Source organism: Rissa tridactyla, chromosome 2 (genome assembly GCF_028500815.1).
Source record: "Rissa tridactyla isolate bRisTri1 chromosome 2, bRisTri1.patW.cur.20221130, whole genome shotgun sequence".
Classification (NCBI taxonomy): domain Eukaryota; kingdom Metazoa; phylum Chordata; class Aves; order Charadriiformes; family Laridae; genus Rissa; species Rissa tridactyla.
In genome coordinates this window covers 53,647,516-53,674,450 of record NC_071467.1, presented here as the reverse complement: position 1 = coordinate 53,674,450, position 26,935 = coordinate 53,647,516, and the positions used below count along the sequence as shown (strand labels likewise).

General features: G+C 36.3%; 1 protein-coding gene across 2 annotated transcripts in view; it reads right to left on the bottom strand.

Annotated features, from left to right (window-relative positions):
- The window catches only part of SMCHD1 (structural maintenance of chromosomes flexible hinge domain containing 1), an 85,370-nt gene that overhangs the window by 6,388 nt on the left and 52,047 nt on the right, over positions 1-26,935 (bottom strand). For both annotated transcript variants that reach the window (XM_054192680.1, XM_054192681.1), the window contains 17 exons: positions 26,588-26,755; positions 25,190-25,315; positions 20,658-20,737; positions 19,117-19,274; positions 15,889-16,004; positions 15,379-15,440; positions 13,081-13,168; positions 12,541-12,672; positions 11,232-11,384; positions 7,897-8,023; positions 7,632-7,751; positions 6,137-6,222; positions 4,992-5,114; positions 4,530-4,720; positions 3,592-3,701; positions 2,212-2,282; positions 350-521 (listed from right to left, as the gene is read on the bottom strand). In XM_054192680.1, coding sequence (XP_054048655.1) covers positions 350-521; positions 2,212-2,282; positions 3,592-3,701; positions 4,530-4,720; positions 4,992-5,114; positions 6,137-6,222; positions 7,632-7,751; positions 7,897-8,023; positions 11,232-11,384; positions 12,541-12,672; positions 13,081-13,168; positions 15,379-15,440; positions 15,889-16,004; positions 19,117-19,274; positions 20,658-20,737; positions 25,190-25,315; positions 26,588-26,755 — 2,083 coding nt within the window. The remainder of the gene's footprint in view (positions 1-349; positions 522-2,211; positions 2,283-3,591; positions 3,702-4,529; positions 4,721-4,991; positions 5,115-6,136; positions 6,223-7,631; positions 7,752-7,896; positions 8,024-11,231; positions 11,385-12,540; positions 12,673-13,080; positions 13,169-15,378; positions 15,441-15,888; positions 16,005-19,116; positions 19,275-20,657; positions 20,738-25,189; positions 25,316-26,587; positions 26,756-26,935) is intronic.

Genomic DNA, 26,935 nt, shown 5'->3' with positions numbered 1-26,935 from the left:
TCTGGAGGAGAAAGACCTGAAACTTCTGCTTTTCAAGGATGCTGGAATTCAGTCAGCTTCTCATACCTGCTGTTTGAATGATTACCACTGCTTATGCTCTTTCTTTAATAAGGCTAAGAAAAATGGGGAATACCTCATGATTATTATATTTTCCTTCAGGAAATTTAACAGCTATAGCTTTTATAAGACAAGGCATATTCTCAAATAGGACATTGTACAGGTCATATTTCTTAAAAATAACTTTATGCTAAGTTGAAGTTTTCCTTTTTATATTGCATAAGAGAATAACAAACATAGGCATGCAATATAATTTTGGAAGTTCTGTGTTTTCATGACTTCATTAACCCACCTATCTGTCCAGAGAAAGTAGAGTAAAGTTTTGGCATGGGTGCTCCAAATACCATTCCTCTGAGTTTGTCCATTGGAGGAGCTTTATTCTGAAGGCCTCCAAATTTCCCATTGCTGCGAATCCTGTCTCCTTCCCTCGTCAGCAAAGTAGGGCAATGTGTAATTTTAACAACCTACACAGGTACAAAAAGTGATACTAAATTAGTAACTCCATGGGAAAAAAAATAAAATAAAATAAAAATAAATCTAAGTTTTCAGCAATGCTGTTATGAAGCTTTGTATCTTTGAAGTATGATGCAGCTTGTTCTCTAATAAGAAAATAATTTATGAAATTACATCTTATGACTTTTGCTTTCAAGTAATAGAATACATATATTAAAATTAAACAGCACCACTGATAATTATGAAAACTATATTTTGGGGTTTTTTTGGTCCTCAGATTTTAACAGATGTCTGGAGACAGAATTTAGGATCTATACTGTGAAAAAGCTAATTATCAACATATACTATGAAGTAATGGCAATAAATATTAGTGTTGATAAAAAATGTGAGAACTTATTCAATTATTTGGTGAAGATAGCTTTTTTTTTTTAAATGCACAGGATTTAAAGCATCTAAAATCCAAGAATTTTTTTATTATTGTATTAAATAAAACTTCCATAGAGTTCATGAAATTTACCTGGGGTGGGTGACTGAAACAAATGGGGTGACAGAGTAACCAAGTGAAATGATCCAGATCTCATTTTGAGAAATGACTACCTATACAAACTCCTTTTCTTGAACAGACACAGACGGTCTATCTCCTGACACTGATTAACAACCAAGATCCGACTCTCCTGTCTCTTCTGTTTGATTTTGCAGTAAAAAAATATATACTTTTTGATGAAAGAAGCACATACAGTCTTCACAGTTGAAAAGTGGTAGCTATTTGTTCACTTGATGAACACTGAGATGGTTGTAACCCATGATGAAAATCAAAACATTAATGTCAATCATCTGTTTTTTACTATGACTCTATCCATATTTCTGAGACATTCTTTGGAACCATTCAAGACGGTCCTTGTTCCCAGGCTACCAGCCAGCAGTAGTCAATAAAAAGGGAACAGAACCACCAAGTAGAAGATCTGGTCAGGCCCAAAGCACGAAACCCGTGCTGCACTGACTGTGAAAGAATGAAACAAGCAACTAATCTTAGATGGCACCAGAAGTTCCTTGTTAACTTGTTGTTCTCTTAAGAACCACCCTGCAGTACAATTTCTTATACTTCTGGAGAGGGAAAAAAAAAAAAAAAAAAGAATATCCAGCCCCAAGAGCTTAATGCTTCATAAGTACAGTTCTACATTCTTATGCTGAATCATTATTTCAATTCTTGTTAGACTGAAAGTGCCCAGTGTCAAGACTTTCTCAGAGACTCATCTGCTAAAATGTGTCCCACTAAACCTAAATAAAATGGGCCACAGAAAGGTGTAGTAAGTTTCACATCAAGATCTTAGTCATTTTAGTGTATTTGAAATTTTATCATGTGCCTCAGACTCACTGTTTTATTATACATACACAGACTAGGAAAGTACCGAAGAATTTGCATTTAACACTAGTAGCAAAACTACAAATGTTTGTCCTTAAAAACACGGTCCCATGCTTCATGACAACATTGGCATAATGGAATTTGTTGAATGGAGGTAAATTTTGTCAGTGCCAATAACAATGAATTCATTCACTGTGAAGTGCATTGAGGCTTACAGACAATAAGCACACTTATAACTAATGCAGCACTAATCTTAGCAATTATTCTAGGTTTGTACTGTATTAAATATGTATGCAATATATTTGTTTTAAAAAGTCACAAGAATAATTGAAACATACCTCTTTTCTGTAATGGTTGGCAGCATCCAAGTTATCTATAATGATAGTGTCACCCAAGAGCATCCCAAACACTGAAAAATGTAATTTTTTGAACCATGAAATTTCTCCACAACAAAATAATTTGAGTTTTGAAAAATCAATTCTGAGGCATCATTATTACAGCTTTTCAAACAACTGCAAGGGAAATACCATGTCCATTATCTTTTTTCAACAAAATTTTATTCTGAGATTGGGATAAATATGCAATCTCCTGTTTTCATCAAAGAATTCATAAAGAAAAAAATTTAGTATTATGGCATAATTGACTATTTTCCACCAAAGCACTCTCTTGATATCTTACATTTACATTTATGAAAACACACATAATAAAACCCCAAGCTTTAGGAAATTATATAAATGATCATTTTTTTATATCCTCTTTGAATTGTAGTGTTTCTTAATATTCAATGGGTTATCAAAGAAAAAAAAAAAACACCATTCACAGGCTCATGATCCAATTGAGTTTAAGTCTTTTCTTCTGCTAATAAAAGACTGTTCTGTACAAAGCCTGACTTGATGTAGCCTTGCATGAGATATGTCGAGCAATCTTGTTTTTAAATTCCCCCAAGGGACACAAAGAAGAATTTATAGTTAAATTCTCTGACAGTATCTAACTTTCTGAAAATAGATTGGACTAAATTTGGTTCTTTATTAACAGTAGAGAGGAATATTTCAATACTAAGAAGTTGTGAAGTAAAATGTAAAACTTACTGAACTAATTACAGATTCCAACTCTCCATATCAAGGAGTAGGTCTACTTAATTTAGGAGAAGGTAGGTACTGCTACATTGTTAGAAAGAGCGGGAGGTTGGTGGTTCCCTAAACTGAGATCTCCATAAAAACTGAAAGCTTCTTCTTACTGTAACTATTTAAGCATAACATACATAGTCGCCTACAGTTCAGTCGGAGTATACATAAATCCATGCACTACACTTTTTTGAGACGATGAGGACTGGAAAAACAGCCTAACAAAAGCAGTAGTTTCTGCAACATGAAAATATAAAACTAATACCATGATTTTCAGTTTCTGCTTACGTGAGCTTGGGAATAAGATAATGCTGCAGCAATTTATAAAAACCCAAACTTACATATGGTAGAGAATATAAAAATACAACAACAAGCAGAGGACAGCAGTCATTGCTAAATTTTCACAACAGTCATCTGCAAATATTTAACACTAGTATCATCATCCTCTTTTTACCAGCAGACCTCATGAGGAATATACACTGGTATTCGCAAATGTCTTAGTGAAAATTACTGAATGGGTTATGATTTGTGATGTTTGTGTATTTCAGTTATTAAAAAGAAAGCAGTTATGAACAATGTCTTTGTATCACTTACCTGTTTGACAATGCTCTACATTATCTGGAAAAGTTAACAGATCTCTGGCAAATACAGGATTTCCAATAGCTCTGAAGCAGATTTTTCCATTTCTTAAGTGAGGTAAAGGCCTAGTTAAAGAAAGAGGAGAGCGAGGGAGAAAAAAAGGAAGAGAAAAAAGTAATTTGTCCATATTTTCTTATTACTTGTGACAATCTAGTCAGAAATCTCAAACTGAATTGAATGCACCTTAACACTTCCACATGAGGTGCTAAATGACCCCAACATTATCTGAAATACCAGTTATATTAAAGATGCTTTGGTGAAAAGCTAATTTGTAATGAGACATATATCCAACAAATTCATATGACTATTTTTATGGAAAAGTTTCAATGCAGTATTTTATAAAAACTGAGATTTTGGACATTATAAATACATCTGCCCATCCCATCTTTTCTAAAAGGCATTCTTTATGATATCAGCAGTCATCTTCATAAGCAAATTACTTTCAGGCACAGAATTATTATATTTTCCTTTATCTTCCAGGAAACCAAAACAGCAGAATGAATTTCTATTACTACACATGATTTTAGGGAATGTACTCCAGAATCAGATTTTTTAAAAAGTTAGAATTTGATTTGAAGCATTAGAATTATTAAAAAAAAGTTCCTGCTCTAGAAAACATGTAGAAGTAAATAAACAAAAAAAAAGGCAAATACTCTTTTATTTTTAATAGAAGCTTCCTATTAAATAAAGAACACACAGCAATTAAAGATATAAGGCTATGATTTCAGCTAACAATTCAAGTGACTTTACTGTTGCCACAATTATGAAGCCAGAAATTTTATACTTTGAATCTTTAATAAGAGTAAAGTTTAAAAAATAAATTAGAGGAAAAAAAAACCCCAAATGTTGAAGTATGTAATACAAATGCAGAAGTTTCATTGTTCTTTCTCTACCTGTTCCAATCAGGGAGTGTCTTCTTGTAAATAGAATCAAGGGGTAACACCTGTTGTCGACCTTGTGTTTCATCAAAAATAGAACGAGCAGCTTCAGTAGTCAGTGTGACTACACAGTCCATGTCGCTTGCCAAATGCCAAGAGATAACTTTTGCTGCTTCGTTATCCTCAATTTGTGCTAAATGTGCAATCTGTAACACAGAAGTTACAACAGTCAAAATAGAAGCCAAAGCCACCTCCCCTTTTCATACTCATCACAATCATCCTGCAACTTCAATCAGATATCTAATTCCCCTGTTGATGGCTCTCTTAGAAGAGCTGGTCATCTGATGGGTTAAGAATGCTATCTTCTTTTTAACGCTCCTCAAAAATTACTTGAATATTCAGTTGGCTAATTTTTCATCACTACCACTTCCTGGAACCAACAAAACTCATTTGAAGGCTCTCTGAGAGAAAACTCACCTTGCCTAAAATATCCTGGTTGCCTTTTGGATAGTTTGGGAGGGTACAAGTTCGCCTTGGCTGTTTCATTACTCTTTCTTGGTCCAACTTCTTTTGTTTTATAAGAGAATCCACATATTGAAGCTGAGAATTGAAATTTAAAGTTAGCAAGGTTATATCATTGGGCTGAGCTCCAGAAGCAGTTACTTTACCTGTTGTCAATCAAGTTCCTAACAAAAAACATTCAATAATCTGAAACAGACTCTTAATATATAGGGGACCACTGCATATAATCTCAGAGGAGCACAAGAGCAGGCACACTGCAATTGTGACTATGAACTTTTTAATTACTACTATTTTTTTTTTAAAGACTTTCGGGGACCTTTTCGCAAAGAGCTACCAGAGCTTGATTAAATCCAAAACTGAGGAAAGTTTAAATCAGTAGGAAAAGGCAACGACAAATGTACAAAAGGGTACCACTTTAGAAGGGTATGTCCAGGCCAGCAAAATTTAGCCACCTGGGGAACTTGGGTATCATGATTGCAGAACGAGTATAATTTAATTTTACTGATTTGTGATTAATGACTGTAACACTTGTTCATATTTGATCTGAAGATAACTGATAATTTACATTTTTTTTAAAAAATGTTTGCAGTTTGAGAATTTTCTTTAAAATGTTTAAAATATAATTGGATCTTTATGGGAAATTAGCAATGGGGTACATTGCCCTGAATCTTTCAAACTTACTTTTATATCAATTTTGGCAGTAACCTATGAAATTCTCTAATTCTCTGAAAATAAGTGTTTTCCTTTGGTCTACTTATGCCAGAATACATCCAGTGTACACTGATCAGCCTGCCCATTATTAAAACCAGCAGTACCAGTAATGCAACTGGTAAGATCAAGATAGAAAAGAGTAGTTTTTCTTATTTCTCTAGTAGTTTCTTTAAGAGATAGTCACACTACCAGAACAGTAAAAAAAAATAAATTTAAGTTTGGCATTGATCCACAAATCTTCCTCATGGTTTAAATTTTCAGGGTTTCAGTAACAGGTGTTTGTGTACATACCACTGTGATTCAATAATGTTATATAATTTTATCAATTTCATATTAAGGCTAGATTTATTTTTAAGATGCTAGGAAGTTTAGTAAGGAATAAGACATACTTTGTTTGTCTGTGGTATTTCAATTTGGTGTTTTTTCAGTTCATTCTTCATGTGAGTTTCTCTTGTTTCAGCTTCTTTAACCTGACCTGAAAAGAATAAAATCAACAGAGAGTAAGGAAATATTAGAAATCAATGGAACATTTCTTACAGAATTTCTTACAACTTTTCAGAATTATGCCAGCCACAGCTGTTGGTATCTACTTCTCGATTTCAGCACAGAATATAAGGATTTGTCCACAAAGATCTTCTGATTTGTCCAGCTTCTAAGCAATTTCAGCAGCTGCCATCTCTTTCAGCTTCAGGAAGCAATGGGGCTAATCCTTAGATCAGTCTGAGAATGCAAGCTCTTTTTCCTTTTCATCCTCAATTATCTTTACAAATGGTTCTCCAGCAGGTGAAATGACAAGAAGGAAAGGAACAGTGGTAGCTTACACTACCCTCTTTTGTCTCTTATATGGGATGACAGTTTCCAGTTTCTGGACTCCATTTCCTCAAGTCTCATATCTGAACTGAAGCAATTTTGAAAACAAACGAGTAAACAGGTGAATTGCTTCCCACTCTCTCTATTCAAATAGCTTTCTATTTGGAAATGCTATTTAAGCATAAAGGAAAATGTTGTGCTCTAAGTTACTCTCTAGAGTTCTGCAAAAACCTGCAAATATGAAACAAAACTTTTTGCGTTTCACACTGGAATTCAGAAATTTGCATCCATAATAGAAACACGCAGTAAGCACGTAAGAGAAACATAGCCCTGTAGAGAAACAGCAGCATCTTCTAATTCCAGCGTGCTTTATTTACATTCAGTGACTACTTAAAATAAAAATTCAAAATGCATCTATTAAAAGAAACCTTCTGATCAACAGACAAGATGATTAAAAAAAAAAATGCAAAGAAAATGTTTCCTTCCTCTCTCCCATTCCCCTAAACAACTGCGCTCACACTGCTCTGCTGTTTAACAGACTGTATAAAGGATAACGTTTGCTGAAGAACATAGAGATAAACAATGAATAGGTACACGATACTTTTGAATAATGTACATAGGGTCAAATGTGTGGGGAAAGAAACATTTTGAAAATATATAAGACTAACGTATTGAAAAAGGATTAACTGAAATTAATTCCCTGAAATTGTTTTTAGGCAACTGTTGACTTTGCAGATGAATGAGCATTCACACATCCATTGCAAAGACAGGAGTTAAAGGCAGTCATGGAAAAAAAAAAAATCAGACCACCAACTTCCATGTTTTATTCCTCCTTTTGACCATTTTGACACACGACATCCTACCTCAAATCAAGACCTTTTTTAGGTAGGTCCATCCAAGTAACTAGATGCTTCCCTGCTAATACAAAGATATACTCCCTTCCTCTCCCCCCTATTTACTGTACCTCGTGATTTCAATACCAATTTTTCTCCCCCCTCTCTATATTCTCAAAATTATGAAAGGAAAAAAAGTTTAATTCCCAGGAAATGTATTTTTATATTTGATTGAACTTACATTTCATTTCATTTACAAGCTGATTAGTAGTATCAAACCAATTTCTGTAAACACCTATGGACTGAGATAATTGGTCTCTCTCCTTTGTAAGCGTTGCCATCTGTTGCTGCTTCTTGAAATCTACAGAAATAAAGATAACATACTTAGTTGGTTTAAACAACAGCAAACATCTATTAAGCTATTACACAGTTGTGAAAAAGTTTTATGGATCTAAAAATAGCTGGTTCTAAGAAAAAGCAAGCATTTGAGAATAACCGAAACATACCATTGTAAAACATAAATGACAGACGGTATGGTTCCAAAGGTTTTTTCAAAGCTGGCAGATCTGGCTCAAATACAAGAATATATTCAGTGCTATCTCTTCCAGGACTGTTTTCAGCCAGCACTAGATTCTAATAAAACAAACAAACAAACAAACATAAGTTTATGTTCACACTTGAGGTAACACACAAAATAAAATCAACATTCTTCAAATACTAAATCTTATAGTGTTACCTAACACACGATGTCTATACAATATTACTACAGTTTTAAGCGTTGGCTTGGAAATGCCTTTTATACCTAACAAAAAGCAGCAAACCACAAAAATTTAGCAGTAACTATTTCATTATTTAAGAATTAAGATTGTCATTTTACCTGTTTAAAGAATCTTATTATTTCTGGCTATATATTTTATCTAAGAGAAATATGCTTAGAAAAAAATATTATCTGCACTGTCCCCATAAGCAAGATTTTCTTGGATATACTTCATTCAGCATGTGAGCAAATGCAAATGCAACATTAAAAAGAAAGACTCAATGCATAAACACAAAGAAGGAAAACCAAACTATTCCCAGTGCTGAGTTAAAGTTACTGCTGTTACCATGGAAGTAGACAGCAGGTCCCAAATGAATGAACAATATATATCCAAACACTTACAAGAACATCCCATTTCTTATCAATTCCTTATGGAAAAGACAAACTAAATCCTTCACCTTTCTTTACACACACAGGAAATAATATAAAACCATAAAGAATGGTAAACAGAAATAAAATTAGTATAGGTAATATCTAAATGTGCTGTTACTTTGGGAAAGGTATCATGCATAAAATGAATAATGCTAATAATAAAACTCATACTGTTTCCACCTTTAACATGTAGAAATTGCTACTCAACTGGCCAAATCAAGAGAGAGGTGGTTGCGGCCTAAAAGAAGAGATAGATATATAATCTTCAAAGATAGTCTTCATGGCTTTCAAAGATATTGCAGCTACATATTTAATCAGAAGTCTGCAGTGGAAATATCTTTTCCTTAGAAAATTTACACTAATAAAAATGTGAACATTTTCCTTCATTAAACAAGTTTAGTATTCCTGAACATCAGTGTAAGGGTAAACACATCAGATTATCTATGTTTCATTACATTGATGCTAATTGCACATGATTATATTTACAAACAAGATGGAACAATTTCAAGGTATTTGAAAAATATACTAGTGTGTCCCCTTCCCATTAGGGAGTCATATGAAAAGTACCTTGTATCACAACCAACAAATCCTTTCCACATGAGTTTTGTCAGTTGTCTAAAGTCAGAGAACTCAGTATAAACTAGACAACTGAAAACTGCCCAAAGAGGGGAAGAGATATGGGATTCACTGAAATGAAATTACTCCCTAAGGAAGACTAAGGAACACAAGATACTGTCAAAAGCAGTAGTATCTCACTAGTTCACACTAACGAGAAAGCAAAAGAATGCAACCCCACCCTGCCGCCCAACAAACCAGGAATATACAAGTAGAAAGAAAAAGCATTTGCTTAACAAAAAAATAATAATCCAAAACAAACCAAACAAGAAAACCCCAAATCATGTTCCCCCATTACACAGGTTGTTAGCTTAGTCACTGAAGCAAGACTGGAGTATTATAAGGTCACAACAGCTCAACAGCAGGTTACTAGCACATGGAGATGAAAAAATTGTTACTTCTGCACTGGTGAGGAGTCTGAGAAATTATTCAATAATTTTATCTGAACTGTCAGAGTCCACTCTATGGGGTTATTACTCCCCTCAACAGTATGAATTTTTAAACATCTGTTCAAATTTCTACCACAGGTGTAAATGCAAGATTTGTGGAGACAAGCGCTATTTCATTAGACCAGTGGTTATAGCTGACCTTTTATCTGTACTTTTTTCCCACCCCACTTGCCCGACAATTATTTATGCTGTGTCATTAAGTTTCATCTATGTAGTTTCATAAAAGCAGTTGATGTACTGAATATAATATATTATGAACAAGTTTGTATGTAGGATCTGTAGATTTTAGTCATTCTGCTGGGGTTTTATTCTAGTGATTTCCAAGATGTATTGGGAGATTTTGTATTTGTTGCTAAGGCAGTGTCTGCCTCCACCTGCCACACACTGATGCTGGTCTGCTGGGAAGCTGCTTCCAATGAACGAGGTAGAAAAGGTGGCTGAGAAAATTTCTTTAAAAAGTTAGATCCTCCTTCAGTACACCTTCTAACTGTTTGAAGATTTCCATAGATTTCAGGCTAGTAAAACATGTGACAACCACAGGAACCAAAGGAAGTAGGGGTATACTTTTGCTCTGTAGTTCTTATATAACACTTCAGCAACTTTAAAAAAATGCCTATATATACACACCTATTTCACCACATGAGTAGTCCTATTGAATGAAGTTCTCTGTAGGCTTTAAGAGAGATATTGTGATATTGTGACCATTCCACTCAGAACAAATGTGTCGCTCTACACTCAGCTGGGAGTGTTTTGGTGTGTTTTGAGCAGTTTCTGGGTTTGTGCAGGTTTTAACTTGTGTCTTTTATATTATACTTTGTAACAACTGTTACAACTGGAACTCATAGGTTTTGAAAATTCAATCTGTATTTGCTGAAGACAAAGTGATTGTGATGATGTGACTACAATATACAGTACTTTTAAAGGTATGCATGATGCTACAGCCAGAGCTTCAAACTGAAATAAGGCAAGCATTTTTAACAGTCAAGGGCACTAATAACTGAAATAAAGCGTAAAGAGAAGTGGTAGTTTTATTTAATTCTTCAAATGAGGATAGAATGCCTTTACGCAAAGTATACGTAAGCCCAGTTAATGTGACAAAATGTAAAGAGAACCTGTTAAAATTTAATTACATATATATGAAGAGGTCAGACTAAATGATCTTAAGATATTACAGTCAGATAGCATAGTTTTTATTTTATAAATAAAATTGTAAAATACTGCTAATATTAATGGTTTAACTGCTGATTAGTGAAGTGTTATTTACATGTGAAATTCAAATGAGGAAAAGACTTATCCTGGATTCCCCTGTACGTCCCAGTCCCTAACTGTGTTTCGGAATGTAGTCATAAACTTCCCTCGCTTGGCAAGAATAACCAGTTTAAAGAATGTCTTTCCTTCGGGTTTTTTGAAAATCAGCAACCAAAGACAGAAGAAATAATTCTTCTACTCATCAGTAAGGGAAGGCTACAATACACACTAACCCTCCACAAAACACAACGAGGTGCAAGATCGACTTTGAAACTGTAGAAAATTGGCCTTAATAGATCTGTTGCTCATGGAGTTAACTGTGTACTTTAGGAACACTTACAATTTCAGATGATCCTTTGTCGAACGGAAACTCAATTGTACTGACTTTCCCCTCAAACTGCGGGATCTCTATATCTTCATCTTCATTGGGGCTCTTAATTTTTGCTATTATTCTGCCAACTAGATCAATTCCAGTGTGGTTGTTGTATTCATCCTGTAAGTAAAAAAGACAAAAACCCAGTTAGTTTGGAACATGAAACGAAATAAGTAATCCATTTATATACTGCATTGGGTTTGCGTGGCAAAGTGCTGGCAGTGGCGGGGGCAAGGGCCTCTGAGGAGAGGCCGGGGCTGCCCCATGCCGGACACGGCCGGTGCCAGCCAGCTCCAACCGACCCACCGCAGGGCACGGCTGGGCCCCTCAGCCCCGAAATGGTGGTTCCTTGGGGAAAATACGTTTAAGACAGGGCAAAAATGCACAGGCAGAGGAAAAAGGGAAGAAAAAAACAGGAACAGCAGAGGGAACACCAAGGTGAGAGAAGAAGGGCGGGGGGAAGCACTCCAGGTGCCAGAGCAGAGAGTCCCCTGCAGCCCGCGGGGAGACCAGGCCACAGCCGATGGCTATTTCCTGAAGGACTACGGCCGGTGGAGACAGCTCATGAAGGACTGCAGCCCACGGAAGGACCCACACGAGAGCAGGGAATCTGTGAGGAAGAAGGAGCGGCACAGAGGAGCTGCTATGGACTGACCATGATCCCCATTCCCCATCCCCCTATGCCACCTGGGGAGAAGTAGAGGAGCCCGGACCAAAGCTCAGCCTGGGAAAGGGCACGGCAGAGGGTGTTGCTTTACTTTTTTTGTCTTTGTTTCTCACCACTCAAATCTATTTTAAGTGGTGATAAATTAAATTAGTTTTCCACAAGTTGGAGTCTGTTTTGCCTATGGTGCTAACTGCTAAGTGACCTCCCTGTATCCCTGTGAACGTTCAAAGTTCAGGAAACCTTATTTTTTGTAATACAAGATTTCTAAGAGAAACTGTCTCCTGGAAGAAAAAACACAGAGAGAAACATCTGCTGTATATCTAAGTGTTTTCCCACTAAATCTATTCTTGAAACATTTTTTTCCTGTGGCAACGAGAAATGGGTTTCAATTGACGTGCCTGACAGCAAGGATTGTATTTTTTAGTTTTGGGCGTCTGTATGTAAATAAAATAAGATGCACCTGTCATATACTGGAAATCACTGATTTCCATTTTTCTTGTGAAGTTAATCTGCAAAGAGATAGCAGCAATGCCTTACAGCAAAATTCAACATATTTTTAGCGGTTTTATATATTTGCCTAATTATGATTTTGTATTAAAGTATAGTTACCATTACATGGAGGTATAAATCCTTGACCAGTGTACGGCTAGTAAGAGTTCGAACATTGGAAACTGCTGGAGTAGCTGGTAAAGGATCAGGTAACAAGCGTACAGGGTCATTAGGTACAACTTCAACTATAATCTAGCAGAAAAAGGAGGAAGAATAAAATAAAACAAAATAAAATAAAGACTGATATAATTCACCGCAATTCACCTGAACACATGGGTTGCTCAAAAAATATTGAAACAAATGCACATGAAATTTACTGACAATCTTGAAATAAATTAGCATGACCATAAAACAGTTCTACTAGGTTGCAAATTATGCAGCTCTGTTATTCCACAAAATTCTGCTTAGTTATAAAAGCCAATGAAAACATATTTGGATCATCAACAGTTTGAAATCAGAAACTATCAAAAATAAAAAAAATAATTTTTGCAAAGCTTGCACGTGAAAGTATTTGCATTCTGAATCTACAACATAATATTTCTCCCAGATGATTCTGTATTACACGTTCCTGGCTACATGTAATTAATTATAGATTCAAACCTGGTCACTGTTGAGCATATTTGTCTTATCCATTGCAAAGGTGAACTGGATGCTGTAAGTGCCCACTCTCTCAGGAACAACTTTATCCCTAAATGAATGAAAAACAAAACCCAAACAAAAGCGAGTCAATATTGAAGTGACAAGTATGTTAAGTATGCAAGCAATTCAAATTCTGAGTAGTACTCCAAACTTTAGAGAGTCCTGTTAAGGCATGACATATTTTAGTACTCCTCATACTACTCCTCCTTCAGCAAGAATACCATGAAAGTTTCCCAAGAACTAGAATAAGGCTTTTGGAAGCTTGGATGAGGAAAGTCTCCTCCAAGAGTTTGTCTCTACTAGCCGACAGGAAGTTTGTTGTGGCCCTATTATTCAGAAATCTACAAGTCTACCTCATTTCACTTTCCATTCTATGAATTTTCATAAAGCTTCTGGAAGAGAGCATAGAGAGGTTGAGATCTTTGGCTTGAATTTACATGAAATCTGGGTAGCCAATTCCTCCTCCTCTTCAGAAAGTGTGCAAAGTTGGGTAACTTGGACCGATGTCCAAGAGTTTTCATTCTACCTTACAGCTTACAGAGTGCAGACTACTGGCAAAGAAGCCCTACCATCAAAACACAAAAGGAAGACGGACGCCTGCACTTCTGCTGCTATAAACAGAACTTCACCTAGCAAGGATGGCCACACAGCATCCAGAAGACTGCTGCAGTGTTTAACAAGGGATGGCAGTGACTTCTGAAGGCTCAGAAACTTTTGAGAAGACGCAAACAGTCTCTAACCAAGATTCAGATGTTACTCCAAGAGGATGACTTGTGGCACACTTGGTTAATTGGTTAATGAGATTTTTGTTTTCAACATAAAGCATTTTATCTATTTTGTTAGTAACATTAAGCAATCTGTTTCCTCTTATTTTGTTTGGGAAGGAGTAAGATGCAAGATTCCTTGGAACGCTTAACTTGTGAAAAACAAAATCCCAAAGCTTTACCTATTTCTAGAATAGGCCATGACCTTTCCTTTTTGTATTTCATGCAGAGAAGAAACAATTCTACCTCTTTTCTGCATTTTATCTAGGTTAAGATTGAAAGTCGCATCTGCCTTGTCAGGATGCATTAAAAAAAATCTGAGTGGTAAATAATCCGCTAAGGATCTCACGGCTGAACGCCATCTAACTAGACATATGCTTTAGAAAAAGAAGAAATTGCACAATTGTTATGAAAACCGTAAGACTGCGTAATGGTATCCATGTTACTGATTGGTGTTAAATAGATGAAAACCATCCGTGACTGCCAAGGACAGGGAAACCTGGGAGAAGCCAGGTGGCAGAGAGTGCTGGCACAGAGACAGGCAGCAATGACTAGTATGTACTTTCCTACAAGGGCTGCTAATGGGTAGTCTCTGCCTACTGGCTGTTCTTTCAAATTTTTCAAAAAGGTGGGGAGTTTTATTTCTAGACATTTGTGAACAACTAATACTACAGGTACTAATGTCAAGATTTTAATAATTCCATATTCAACTCTATATAGGTTAGTTTATATCACGCCGATGACCATAGTGCTTTTCACAGGAGAACATTTATTAGCATGACTACACACTGGCACATTCATTCCAGTTTTCTTTTTCTGGACGTACAAATACATGACGCAGAATGCCTTGTTTTGATAACTTTTCAGGGAGTTCTTATGTTTTAACTACACCTACAACTGAGAGCTTCTCAGAAAGAACAAGGTCACAGAAATGCACCTCATACTTGGTGGAAGTCTGAAGGATGTGGCTGCCGGGCACCAGCTTATAATGAGCTCTAGTTCTGCTGAAGACACCATCTCTGAATAAGTAACCCAAGGAAAGAGCACTAAACCGACAGGGACAAGGTCACGGTTCAGGGTTAAGATACAGCTACAAAAGGTATTAAATCAGAGTTAAGTTCACTTTGTCCAGCCTGCAATTCTACAGCAGTTGAACATAACATTGAAAAGACTTAAGGAATGTTACTAGCCAAGTGACAAGCAGATGCTGTGGTCCCTTCGTTGCTAGCATTTCTCATCATGTATTCTAATACATTATCCTAGTCTCCCTTCTTCTCTGCTTTCAGGCTCAACAAATATAAAATGAATCTAAGGAAGAATTCAATCCTCATGTTCATTGCATCTTGCTATTATCTTTTACCATTTTGTAGCACTGTATCATATTAAATCTGTAACAGATTGTTATTATCAAAATCTAAAACTCTTGTTTCTATTTCAAATTACATATATTGTCCAGTAAGTTGCATCAGTAATTATAAAACAAATGCTCCTATACCTGAAGTAAAAGAAGCCATCTTCTTTGTCATCCTTCACTTTACTACAGCTAAATGTTGTAACCTGAAAGGACAGATGTAAAAAATTGAATACAATATATTGAAAGTTAAAGTACCTTACTTGTAATTTGCTATCAAGTCTTAATGATTTGCAGTGCTGACAGCATACAGTAATTCAATGAGATAACCGATAATTTATTCTTAATTCTCCAAGTCTTTTCTTTGCAAATTTCAGGGTGGCAACTTTTAATAGCGTCCCTGCTATTTATTAGTTAGCTTCTGCAGAGCAGTAACATTTTTGTCCTTACTATAAGCTTGACATTTGAACAGTCTGACACCTTGTAACAGGACAGATATTGACAAGCAAATATGATTGATATGTAATACTTGTTACTTAAAAAATAGAACAGGATATTGTTCCAAGTTAAGTGAAGGAAAGTTTCTAAAGCTAATATGTTTTTCCTATGCTGGCATTTTGAAACCCATTTTGAAAATGCATTTTGATAACTTACATCAACTGGTATCCCAGTTCCGCTGCTCTGTCCTTCCCACATTTTCATGGAAATCCGTGCTGGATTAATATTTTTAATAACGTTGTCATCTTCAGAAAGAACACTAACCATAAAATCTATAGAATGAAAGACAACATTTTCTCAAGATTATTTTTATTCACAATTACCAAGTCCAAACTCCAGGAATTTCTGTGTCTCCCTCATACCTAAAGGAAAACCACACAAAACCCGCATTCCAAACAGAACCCAAACAACAAAAAATTTAAAACTGGATACGGAAAACCTTCTCTTCCTCCTGTAATCAGACTAGGTAACAATCCTTAGAAAAAAAACACATCTACTTTATCCAACGACTGCTTCAAAAATACCCTCGAATTTCCCAGGTTATCATTCTTAACAAAATGGCAAGCCAGGCTGCTTCTTGCTCTCAGGGAAGAACAATCATTAGCTAGTTAAGAAGCTGATTCTTCCTTCAAGGACAGGAAATCCACATCTCCCTCTTCCTTCACAAGTGCTTTAGCCATTGAACTAATGGAAAGCTGCAGTAGTGGGAAAGAGACTGTACCAACACCCCTACCATTTTCCTTATCTATTAGCCACACTGTAATAAAAAAAAGGACTCAGAGTATGAATCTGAAGCTGAGTTTGGCTATTTTGGCTATTTCTTATAGACTAATATAATGTACTTAAATCTGTTAGAAGTAGGAGATAGGGACATGTTTCACTCCTCCATTTGCTGTTGACTGGTCCTGCAGCCAAAATACTTGCCATTTTATATCCCAATCTGAAACATTCAGCTTTTCCTATATATTCCATTGAAAGTTTAGTGGTCCGAAGGAAATGGAATCCAAATGAGAATAAAGCTACCCTTCTTCTAGTTGAAGTAAGCACTTTGATGCTATGGTTACAGGTGGATTTCATGCATGTAACTGAAGCTGCACTGCTCACGTAGAACTGAATTTTGCACTTTAAGGATCTAAAGGTCCTTTCTGATTCAAACCACTTTGTGATTCTGATTCTATAGTATGCTGCTTCCAGGGAAAACTAAAATACCTTGTGAATTTAGTCAAGTTCATAACACTGTACGGAGTATTTTAAAGAACAAAAACTCTCTTTCCATAAAAATTTTAGCTTATCAAGTTATCACGGTATAATTGCTATCTTAGAACATGAACCTTCTTTGGTCAAAAAACAAGCCCCCATACCACAGACCTCATATTTGTGGGAGTTATTCTGCTTCTCAACTCCTAGTACTATAAATAAATCCTTTTTATTCTAAATTTTGAATACATGTTGCAGGTACTTCACACAGGCTTGAGATACAACAAATGGATTTGTATGAAGCAGATTTTCTGGTTTTGTCAACTTTGAGAGGTTTTTATCATCTGGGAATCTGGAAGTATTTACAAAGGAGTACAGAGAATAGGTGGGGAAAAAAATCAGATGCTTGCGCTGAAATAAAACTGAAACAGCAACAGAACTGAAAACTCTCCTTAGATAGACAACTTTTTGCGTGTTAAGTCAACCTAAAGGCATGGGAAAAACTGAAATATAGGAAAGACAGTGTCCTGTAACAGCCTACTTTAAGAGTCTTTGGTTAAGGAACTTGCTGAAAGCTCTCTAAGAAGCCAAGTACTCTATATCAGCAGGATCACTCACATTCACACAGTTGTCCACTCCTTCAAACACTTTTGAAAGACACCACCTTCCTGTACAGAAGTCGCGTAGTTCCCAGCCTGCTCCCATTTCTACATTCATCCATGTACCAACTTAATGATATTCTTTATATACCTTCCAACAACTGCCCAGTACCGAAAACACACCTACTGATCAAAAGCTTCCCTGACCTCTCCTGAAACTTTTTGAAAACTACATCAGATTTGCCACCTTAATTTACTCCTTTCAAACAAAGGCCAAATTAAATAGGATTAGCACATCAGAGTTAGTAACTTAGCAATTTCATGCCTTAATTAATTTATAGTTCTTAAGTGAGTACTACTCAGTATAGGAAATTTGTTAGTATTTACTTCATCAAATAGGTCTAAAAGTCATCTACTGAAGATTCAAATGTGATTTTTAAACTTTTTTTTTAAAAAAAAAAAACAAGGATGAGATCAAATGGGAAATAAAATTAGTTTGGAAGCTACTTTACTCTCCTTCACAGGTACCACTGACAAAATACAGCACGCTTCCCAAGTCTCAAATGTTTTTTGTTTTTTAATTTCTATAAATTGTTACTGAAGTATTATTTTGCCTTCCTTATTATGGTATTACGTAATTACGTAATACATTACTACTAGCTTTCTATTTAACTTATTTAGACAGAACTTCAGCTTTCTAAACAATATCTTTGTGTCATGGTTCCGTAGTGCAAATGGTGTTACTGCAAATTGAAGACAAATTTTTTTGGGAAGAAGAGCTAGTAAATTTGCAAACTTCACTGACAAATTCAAGAACCATATCTCCCATGGTTATCGTAAAGAAGACTTATTTCCTGAATTCATGGAATTAGTTAGAATAAGTCCCTTATTCCTGCCAAAGTTTCCTTACAGCAAAAACCAGAGGTTTCAAATTCTGTTTTGCTTTTAGCAAAAGATGTTTCCTCATTGCCATAACTTGTTCTTTATCTGTTTTGCTTATTGGGAATACTACTGGGATATAAAACATGAGATGTGGGGGTTTTTTTTCCCTTTTATGACTCAGCAGCCTTAGTTAGAAAGCAAAGATCATCCTTTTGTGAACGAATACGGCAAGAGAAAAGAATATTTTGTACTGGCCCTGGTGTACTTCTGATCACTTTTTAGTTCCTCTTGGCTCACAGGTGGTCTATAATTTCACAGCTATCTCCTTTGTTACTATTCCACAGAAAATGAGATGAGGGAAAGCATGCATGAACTAGGTCAGATCATCTTTTGGGAAGATCAAAAACTGAAATATGGTATTTCATCAGGGACAAAAAAGAGATTCCATAGTTTTACCATTTATAGACAAAGCCAATAATTTGGAACAAATAAATAAGTGGTCTTTTGAAATGCTTTCCAAAGATGAAGTATCTTTTCTCTCCACGTGTTACAGAGGCATCTCAGATATGGCGGTTACAAAGAACTGAGACAAAACAGATCAAAAAAAAAGTAAGAAAATATATCAGGTGAATCATCAAAATAGTTTTTCATATGTTTAGAAAGCTCTGGAGTGATTGGTTTCCACCAAAGAATCCTTATAACTTACCGGTGAAGGTACCTCCTGCTGGAAAAGAAGGATTTTTGTCATATTTAACATTCAAGCGGACAGGTTTCTCAGGATCGGGCAGGACATTGAATGTGATTATAGGACAATCTAATGTGGTCTTGTTGTATGAGGCTTTAAGCTGTAAAGTGTGCTCTCCCCTGAAATATACAGAAATTATAAAAACTGTTATTAGCTTATTAATTTTCCTTTAATATTCATTAGCTTGATCACGTTTCATTGTCTGTCTGTAAGACACTAGCAACTACAGCTTTAAGTTGCAGAAGACAATAAGGTGGAATGCAAACACAGCTACTTAAAATGCTGTCTAAGGAGCATTGTGCTTTGATAGTTTCCAAAGAGTGAATCTGCGTACAACTCACATCTAGCAAACTGGACTGCAAGTATGTAACAACTTCATTGCTATAGAATAACTCTTTTTTTTACAGTATGAAAAACTTGAAATTTAAGGTTTTTTTAACAGAACTGGGAAAATAATATTTAACCGAATAGAGGCTGTACTCCCCAGCGAGTTTTGATTATGGAATGACACACATGATGTTACCACTGAGCACACCTGTTTCTAACCTCCAGTAATATACTGATAACTACTATTCATCCTCCTTCTACCAAGATGCAGGCATTACACACTAAACACCATCAATAGCATTTAAAATAGATTTTCTACCAAACGCAAAATAATATTATGGGTCAAATCCTGCAGATATGAATGCAAAAATATTAACTGCCATGAAATATTTCAGAAGTTTAAGAACAAGCACTTATTGCTAGCTTCTAAGCTACCTAAAGCCAACCTAGTCCTGTCAAGAAAAGCTCAGGGATACAAGTAGTGGGTTGCAGAACTGTGAACATGAGGAGGATATTGAAATAATGAAAAGTCAGATGAAAAAGTGAGAAAGTCAGACTTTGAAAAGTCAGATGGGACATATGAGTGTAAGGGGAGCCAGGGTGACTGACATGAAGAAGCAGGAGCCACAGCACACATCTGCAGGAAATGAGACTTCATTAGTTCTATGGCAAATAAGAAAAAATAAATACATATATATTTAAAATCCTTTTGGCTGCTCTACTTAATCCTTTAAAACAACGGTTAGCACACAGAGAAGTGGAGTTTCAACACTCCCAAAATGTGTTTCTACTTTGAAAGCACAGTGTCTAGAACTGGTCACCCAAAGCCTGTACATTTCAAACATTTTAAGTGGTTTATGACAGCATCTGCACTAGGAACAGGTTGACAATTATAAGCTGTGTTTTACCATGACTGGAAAAAACAAGATTCAGAAAATTAGAGCAGCAACTTCTCAGAAGACCAAAAGAAGCAGCTATTGAATTTTTTTTTCAGCTAAGCACTTCATTTCTGAAAGCTCACTATCTGGCCTTCCATTGGCATATAAATAATAAATGTCTGACCTCAGCTCTAGATTAATTCTTGGTATGTATTTTATGAAATGCGCAGCTTAAATAGATCTAGCAAGCGACATTTCAGAATTCAAGTTTTTTTCCACATAGTTTTCACTACTTACCTAGGCGCATGAATACTAATAACTCCCAGGTTAGCCCTACCATTTTCATCTGTTTTATGTTGCTGGTTTGAAGGTACAATCTGTCAAAAAAAAATTTATTTATTCTTTCAATGACACAGAAGGAGTATCAAGTCTTAGAATGAAATGTGTATCTCATTTGCTTGCATACTGTCTTTCCATTTGAGCAATAGCTTTTTTGTATTTTTACACTCTTAAGTTTGGGAAAGATACACTGTTATGAACACAATATTGAGAGGTTTCAGAATTTTCTGTCAGTTTTTGAAGACAACCACTTTATCTGGACTAGCTTATTTTTGTTCATTACTATGTTCAAATATTTGGTAATGTTATTTCTGTAATAGCTACTGATGCAATCATGTCATCCATAGCACACGTTAATCTGAGTATATTTTCAGATTCTAAAACCTCCTACAAACTATTCCCTTTTACAGTGTTTCTCCAGTCTGTACAAAAATTCCCGGGTAGCAAAAAATTAAAGAACTATACAACTGGAGTAAAAATAACTGAAACATCCGTGTCTCTCTTCCCCTTCCCCCATTCCAGTCCCACTGACAAAAAATGTAAGACTGTTAGACAACTTAGAGAAAAGTGTTATAAGTGATGAAGTACACCACCTTATTTATCAAAACTTAATGAAAAACCAGAACTAATGTCTATACCGTAAGAAATGGCATTTAATCTAATGCTTCTTGTCAGTGATGTTTAGGATAATAACACAAATTCACAGAATTGTTTTGATTGGAAGAGACCTTTAAGTCCAACCATTAACCTAACACTGCCAAGTTACCACTAAACCGTGTCCCTGAGCACCATATCTACATGTCTTTTAAATACCTACACAGATGGTGACTCAACCACTTCTATGGGTAGGCTGTTAAAATGCTTGACAACCCTTTTGGTGAAGAAATTTTTCCTACTATCCAACCTAAACCTCCCCTGGTGCGCTTGAGGCCATTTCCTCTTGTCCTATCGTCAATTACTCGGGAGAAGACACTGACCCCCACCTTCCGATAACCTCCTTTTCAGATAGCTGTAGAGAGTGATAAGGTCTCCCCTCAGCCTCCTTTTCTCCATGGCTAAAAAACGGCAGTTCCCTCAGCCGCTCCTCATAAGACTTGTGCTCCAGACCCTTCACCAGCTTAGTTGCCCTTCTTTGGTCACACTCCAGCACCTTAATGTCCTTCTTGTGAGCAGTCCAAAACTGGACACAGTATTCGAGCTGGGGCCTCACCAGTGCTGAGTACAGGGGGATGATCACTTCCCTAGCCTTGCTGGCCACACTATTCCTGATACAAGCCAGAATGCTATTGGCCTTCTTGGCCACCTGGGCACACTGCTGGCTCATATTCAGCCGGCTGCCGACCAACACCCCCAGGTCCTTTTCTGCCAGGCAGCTCTCCAGCCACTCTTCCCCAAGCCTGTAGCGCTACATGGGGTTGTTGTGACCCAAGTGCAGGACCCGGCACTTGCCCTTGTTGAACCTCACACCACTGGCCTCGGCCCATCAATCCAGCCTGTCCAGATCCCTCTGCAAAGCCTTTGTACCCTCAAGCAGGTCGATGCTCCCACACAACTTGGTGTCGTCTGCAAACTTACGGAGGGTACACTTGGATCCCCTCGTCCAGATCATTGATAAAGACATTAAAGAGAACTGGTCCCAATACTGAGCCCTGGGGAACACCACTTGTGATCAACACCTTATAAATCTCCTATTTACCTAGCACATTAATTAGGTCTGATTTTAAGTCCGTTGAAGTCAATATAAATTCTACTGTTGACTTAAAGGAATTCTCGCTAAATCCCATTGTTAGAAAATAACTCCCCTTTAACTCACTGGTGTTCTTCAAGATGTGTTTTCTATGTGCATCCCGTCTTTGCAGTACTTACTTCCCTGGCACTGAAGTGAATTGTTATCATTGACAGTATCATTAAGTCATACTTGCCTTTACACATTAATTAGCAGAGAAGCTATCACTTCATTTCTTCATCAAGTACAACTTTTTGAAACTATGGACTCCAGTGTAGCAGACAGAGAATGCCTATCCTCTCAAAGAAACAACTGTGAATCTTAAAGAATACTAATACACTCTTAAAGTAAGCAGAAGCTATTTCTTCTGCAAATGTGTGTGTATGCTACCTTAGCCTTACCTAAGAAATACCTTATCACTGTATCAAAAGAACCTCAGATAACAGCTTTAGAGTTTGGAGAACAGCAAAGGAAGCCAGGGATACATTCTGAATTCTTCTGTAATGAATTCCTCTCTAACGAAGGGAATCAGCTTTTTCATTGATGATATAACACAACAATGTGGTGCAACTGTTTGCCATTATCTGAACAGCGTTCAGCATTAAATTGTCTCCCTTTGCTACTTTCAGCACAAATTTCAGGAGACTAAGTGTCTAGTGTCCACTTACACAAAAACAACGTTTTTGAAATACTTGAAGTGGGCGATCTTCTTCCAAAATTATTTTATTTCCAAAATCTCATGTCAGTAAGCTAAAAGAATGAAACTACATCAGGGAAAAAATTTGTGAAAGTTTATTCATAATGGGTCAGCTACGGAAGCATTAATTTATCCTACCGTGTCACTAGAGAAAGGCAATGGCCTAATGTGTGCCTAATGGTTCAAATGGAAGACAGCACTGTAAACATATACTAAGAAATAACAAAAATTGACAGACATTTCATAAACTCTTCTGAAGAGTATATTCAATTCAACAGAATAAGTCTGTATTCGAAATTACTGTACAGCACAGAATGGAAAGTTCTTTATTTTTACAGAAACCCGTGCTTTGTACATTTCCATTATTGAGCTGCATGTAGGAGTTCAGAGTGTTTCTGTTCAGCCATACTCATTTAGTTTTGGACCTGTAAGACAGAGAATGGAGTACAGGAAACACATGCTGCAGAATATCAGGCTTAGGAGACTTAGAAGACGGGATGCAAAATATAGGCAGACACCATATCTGAGAATTTCAGTTCCCAGAAGCTTCTGATTTCCTTTGGGAGACTTTGGCGAGACAGTTCTCTAAAGAGGTTCTCCAAGATACTCATGAATACTGATCCGATGTCTGTTTAGCAAAGAGCAGTTGGTTGCTCTGCTAATGTACAAAAGTAACTTTGATACCAGTGTTAAGCTCTGGGAGAGCGCACTGTAAGAAGCACATTATAACAATGATCCACTTTGGCTTTCATAACATTTTCTCCTGCACACATCCCACTTGGATAAAGAGCATGCAGACTTCCTAAGACATGCTGCTAGTCATCTCTGGTGGACGGTATAATGTCTGAAAAGACACAGCACGCCACCACAACATCTCTTTGATCAGGCAGCACAACTACACAGAGTTACTGTCAAGTTTGTATGTTCTCTCAAGAACAACATAACCAGAAGCATCGAGGAGTTGCAGCTGCCATCATAAAGGCAGTAGTTGGGGCAGACAAAAAAAAACCCCAAACTATGAGGCAGACTTCTGTGGCAAGAGATTTAAAAAAGCCAAAAGTGTTCAAGATATAAAGAAACTTCCTTAAAAAGAAATGCAATAAAAATAAGTAATAGTAGCGTAGTTAAACTGGGGGAAAGGTGAGGCTGTGACACAGTTCTTGAGGGGCGAGCAAAAGAAAGTTCTTGGCTGCTGTTGGTTCTGAGAGTACTGAAGGACACAAATGCATGGCAAGCAGGAACAAAAAGGGAACAAGACCAGCCCTGTATGAAAAAAAAATGTCATGTCCAGAGGTGAATGAATACATCCTGTATTGATAATGTACACATTCAATACAAAAGTCTCTGCACCGAAAGTTAGGAATGTTTAACAATTTGACTTTTTTTCCCCCCCCAGCAAGAAGAACCAAAATTTTAATGGAGTATTTCGTCAAATGCGTTTCTTCATACAGACCAATGTGCAGATCATCTGACACTCGTACCTCACTCATTGAAAAGGCAGTAACAACTTAAATTTGGATTAGATTTGCAACCTCATTGTTTTAACTTGGTTTATAGCACCAATGCTTTTCAGAGGGATAATCAAGTAGGGAGCAAACCCTGCTGACTAGCTTTACATAAAGACCATAAGTCACATATTCAGGAACTACAATCAAAGAACCACCAGATAAAAATGATTTGTTTGCCAGTTTAGACCATGTCATCATTAATATTATTCATTAAATTACCTCAGATAAAGTGGGGGAAGGAGTGGAGTGGTGTGCACGCAGAATTTGGAAAAAGGTTCAGTAGAAGGTCCAGAATGTATACCAATGACAAGTGGACACTGTACTATAGGAATTTTGTTGCATTTGTGATTGTTATAGTGAAAGGGAGCTGAGCAATCTGTCCTGGGAACTGTTTACGTTACTCACTGACACTACTATTATATGACATTAACTGTTCTTTTGTGCCTGTACAATATTTTATTCTGTTTTCCTAAAATGTCTTGAAAATGAAGAAGATAATGTACACACGACAAGAGAAATTTGTGTAAAAAAAAGTTCATATAATAGGGCCTATGCTTACCTTTAAGTTGATACTCTTTGTAAGGCTGATTTTGACATTAGGTTCAGGAGATGGATTTCCCCACTGATCGCACAGCTGAACAATAAGGGGCTTCTGCAATTCTCTACCATTAATTACTGAAATAGGCTGGAAGAGAAACAAACGCATTACACTATTTTGCTCTAGGTATATCAGACGTTCACAGCAGGTCAGCAATCCCCAGCACAATAATGTCTGCCTTTTCCATGCTATTTGTCTCCCATAACAGCTAGACCATGACAGAACTGTAAAACTCCAAGAAGGTATTTCTAGAGTTTTCCCATTGACATTCTCTTGTCATTATAAATTGCACCACTTGAATTGAATTGCACGTGTTACTCATGTTGATGTGACTAAAAAGACAGACATGTTTCTGAAAAGGCGTATGAAACATTTTCCTTGTTGTAGAAAGAGCAAATGGCCTAAAACTTCTACTTTCTGATAAGCCTTGACAATTTCCTAGAGAGTAAAAATAGTTACGATATTCTCTGAACCTTTTGTTTGACTTTTTTCTTCAATAACTTCCTTCTCCATTTTCGCAACATGCCGATCTTTATTCCCATTTTCTACTCAGAGGTCCCATTTTCTTCTACCTGCTTCCACTCTCCTATTTTGCTTTCTGCTGCAACTTCATCACTATCACTTGAATAGCCGAAGTAAACATTGAAAAAAATAATTAAAAAATCACTGCAAATAAATGGATGGTATCGAAAATCTCCATCCTTTTCATTTGATATAAGCGTTGTACTCCCTTCGCCATTTCCTGAGTGTAAACACTTGTAAACTTAAGTAAATTTGGGACTTCTTCTACATCCTAAACCTCAAAAAAACCCCAAGAACAGATAACGGAAAGATGAGCTGCCAACTATTACTACCATTAAGGACAGTAACTCTGGCAAATAGCACTGGAAGATGGGTGTTAGGATCCAGCCCACAGTAAAACTGCTGCACCAAAGACAATAAAGATGCATCTGTAGAAGGGCAAATGGGACAGAATAAACAGTTTAAGAGATACTAAGAAATACGGTGTAGTAAACACAACGTGAGTTAGATTACTCCGAAATAAGCTTACTTTTAAAAAACTAATATATTTAGCTATTGTATGAAAAATGCTTCAAGTCTACAGTCCCATTTAAAATATGTCTATATAATTAGACAAATTGCAAAATACTTACCTTTTGTGTTATGTTATCCTCTATAGAATTAAAAAAAAAATATGTCTCTAGAGCTGCCATATTCCGTCAATTTTTACAAGTATCAATACTAAGAAATCAGTGTTTTCAGCTTTGAATCCTGTGCTTCAAAAAGCTCTGGAAACAAAAGACTTGCTGACTAGTGGCCCTGTTGGTTTTTTTCCCAAACAAACACTGTTCAACTTACCTTTTCTAACTCTGGCCAATCCACAAACTGCAATTTAGCAGGGGATCCCGCAGTTAAGTTTATTCTCAGAAAGTCAGAAAATTCACGCCAAGCAAAGCACAATTCTTTGCTTCCAAGTAAACATGGTTTAAAACGAATACCTTTTACTCTCATTGTTAGAGTACTTTCCTATTGAGAAATAAAAAGATTTTATCAAGAACAAATAAACGGAAGTATAATTTATTCATTTTTTTCAATATGCTATTTTACTATCTATGCCTCCTAGACACTATTTCTGTTTTTACTGTGAGACAATGGACTAAAAATTAAGCTATAAGTGCTATTCCTTTTGTTAAATTCAAATGGACT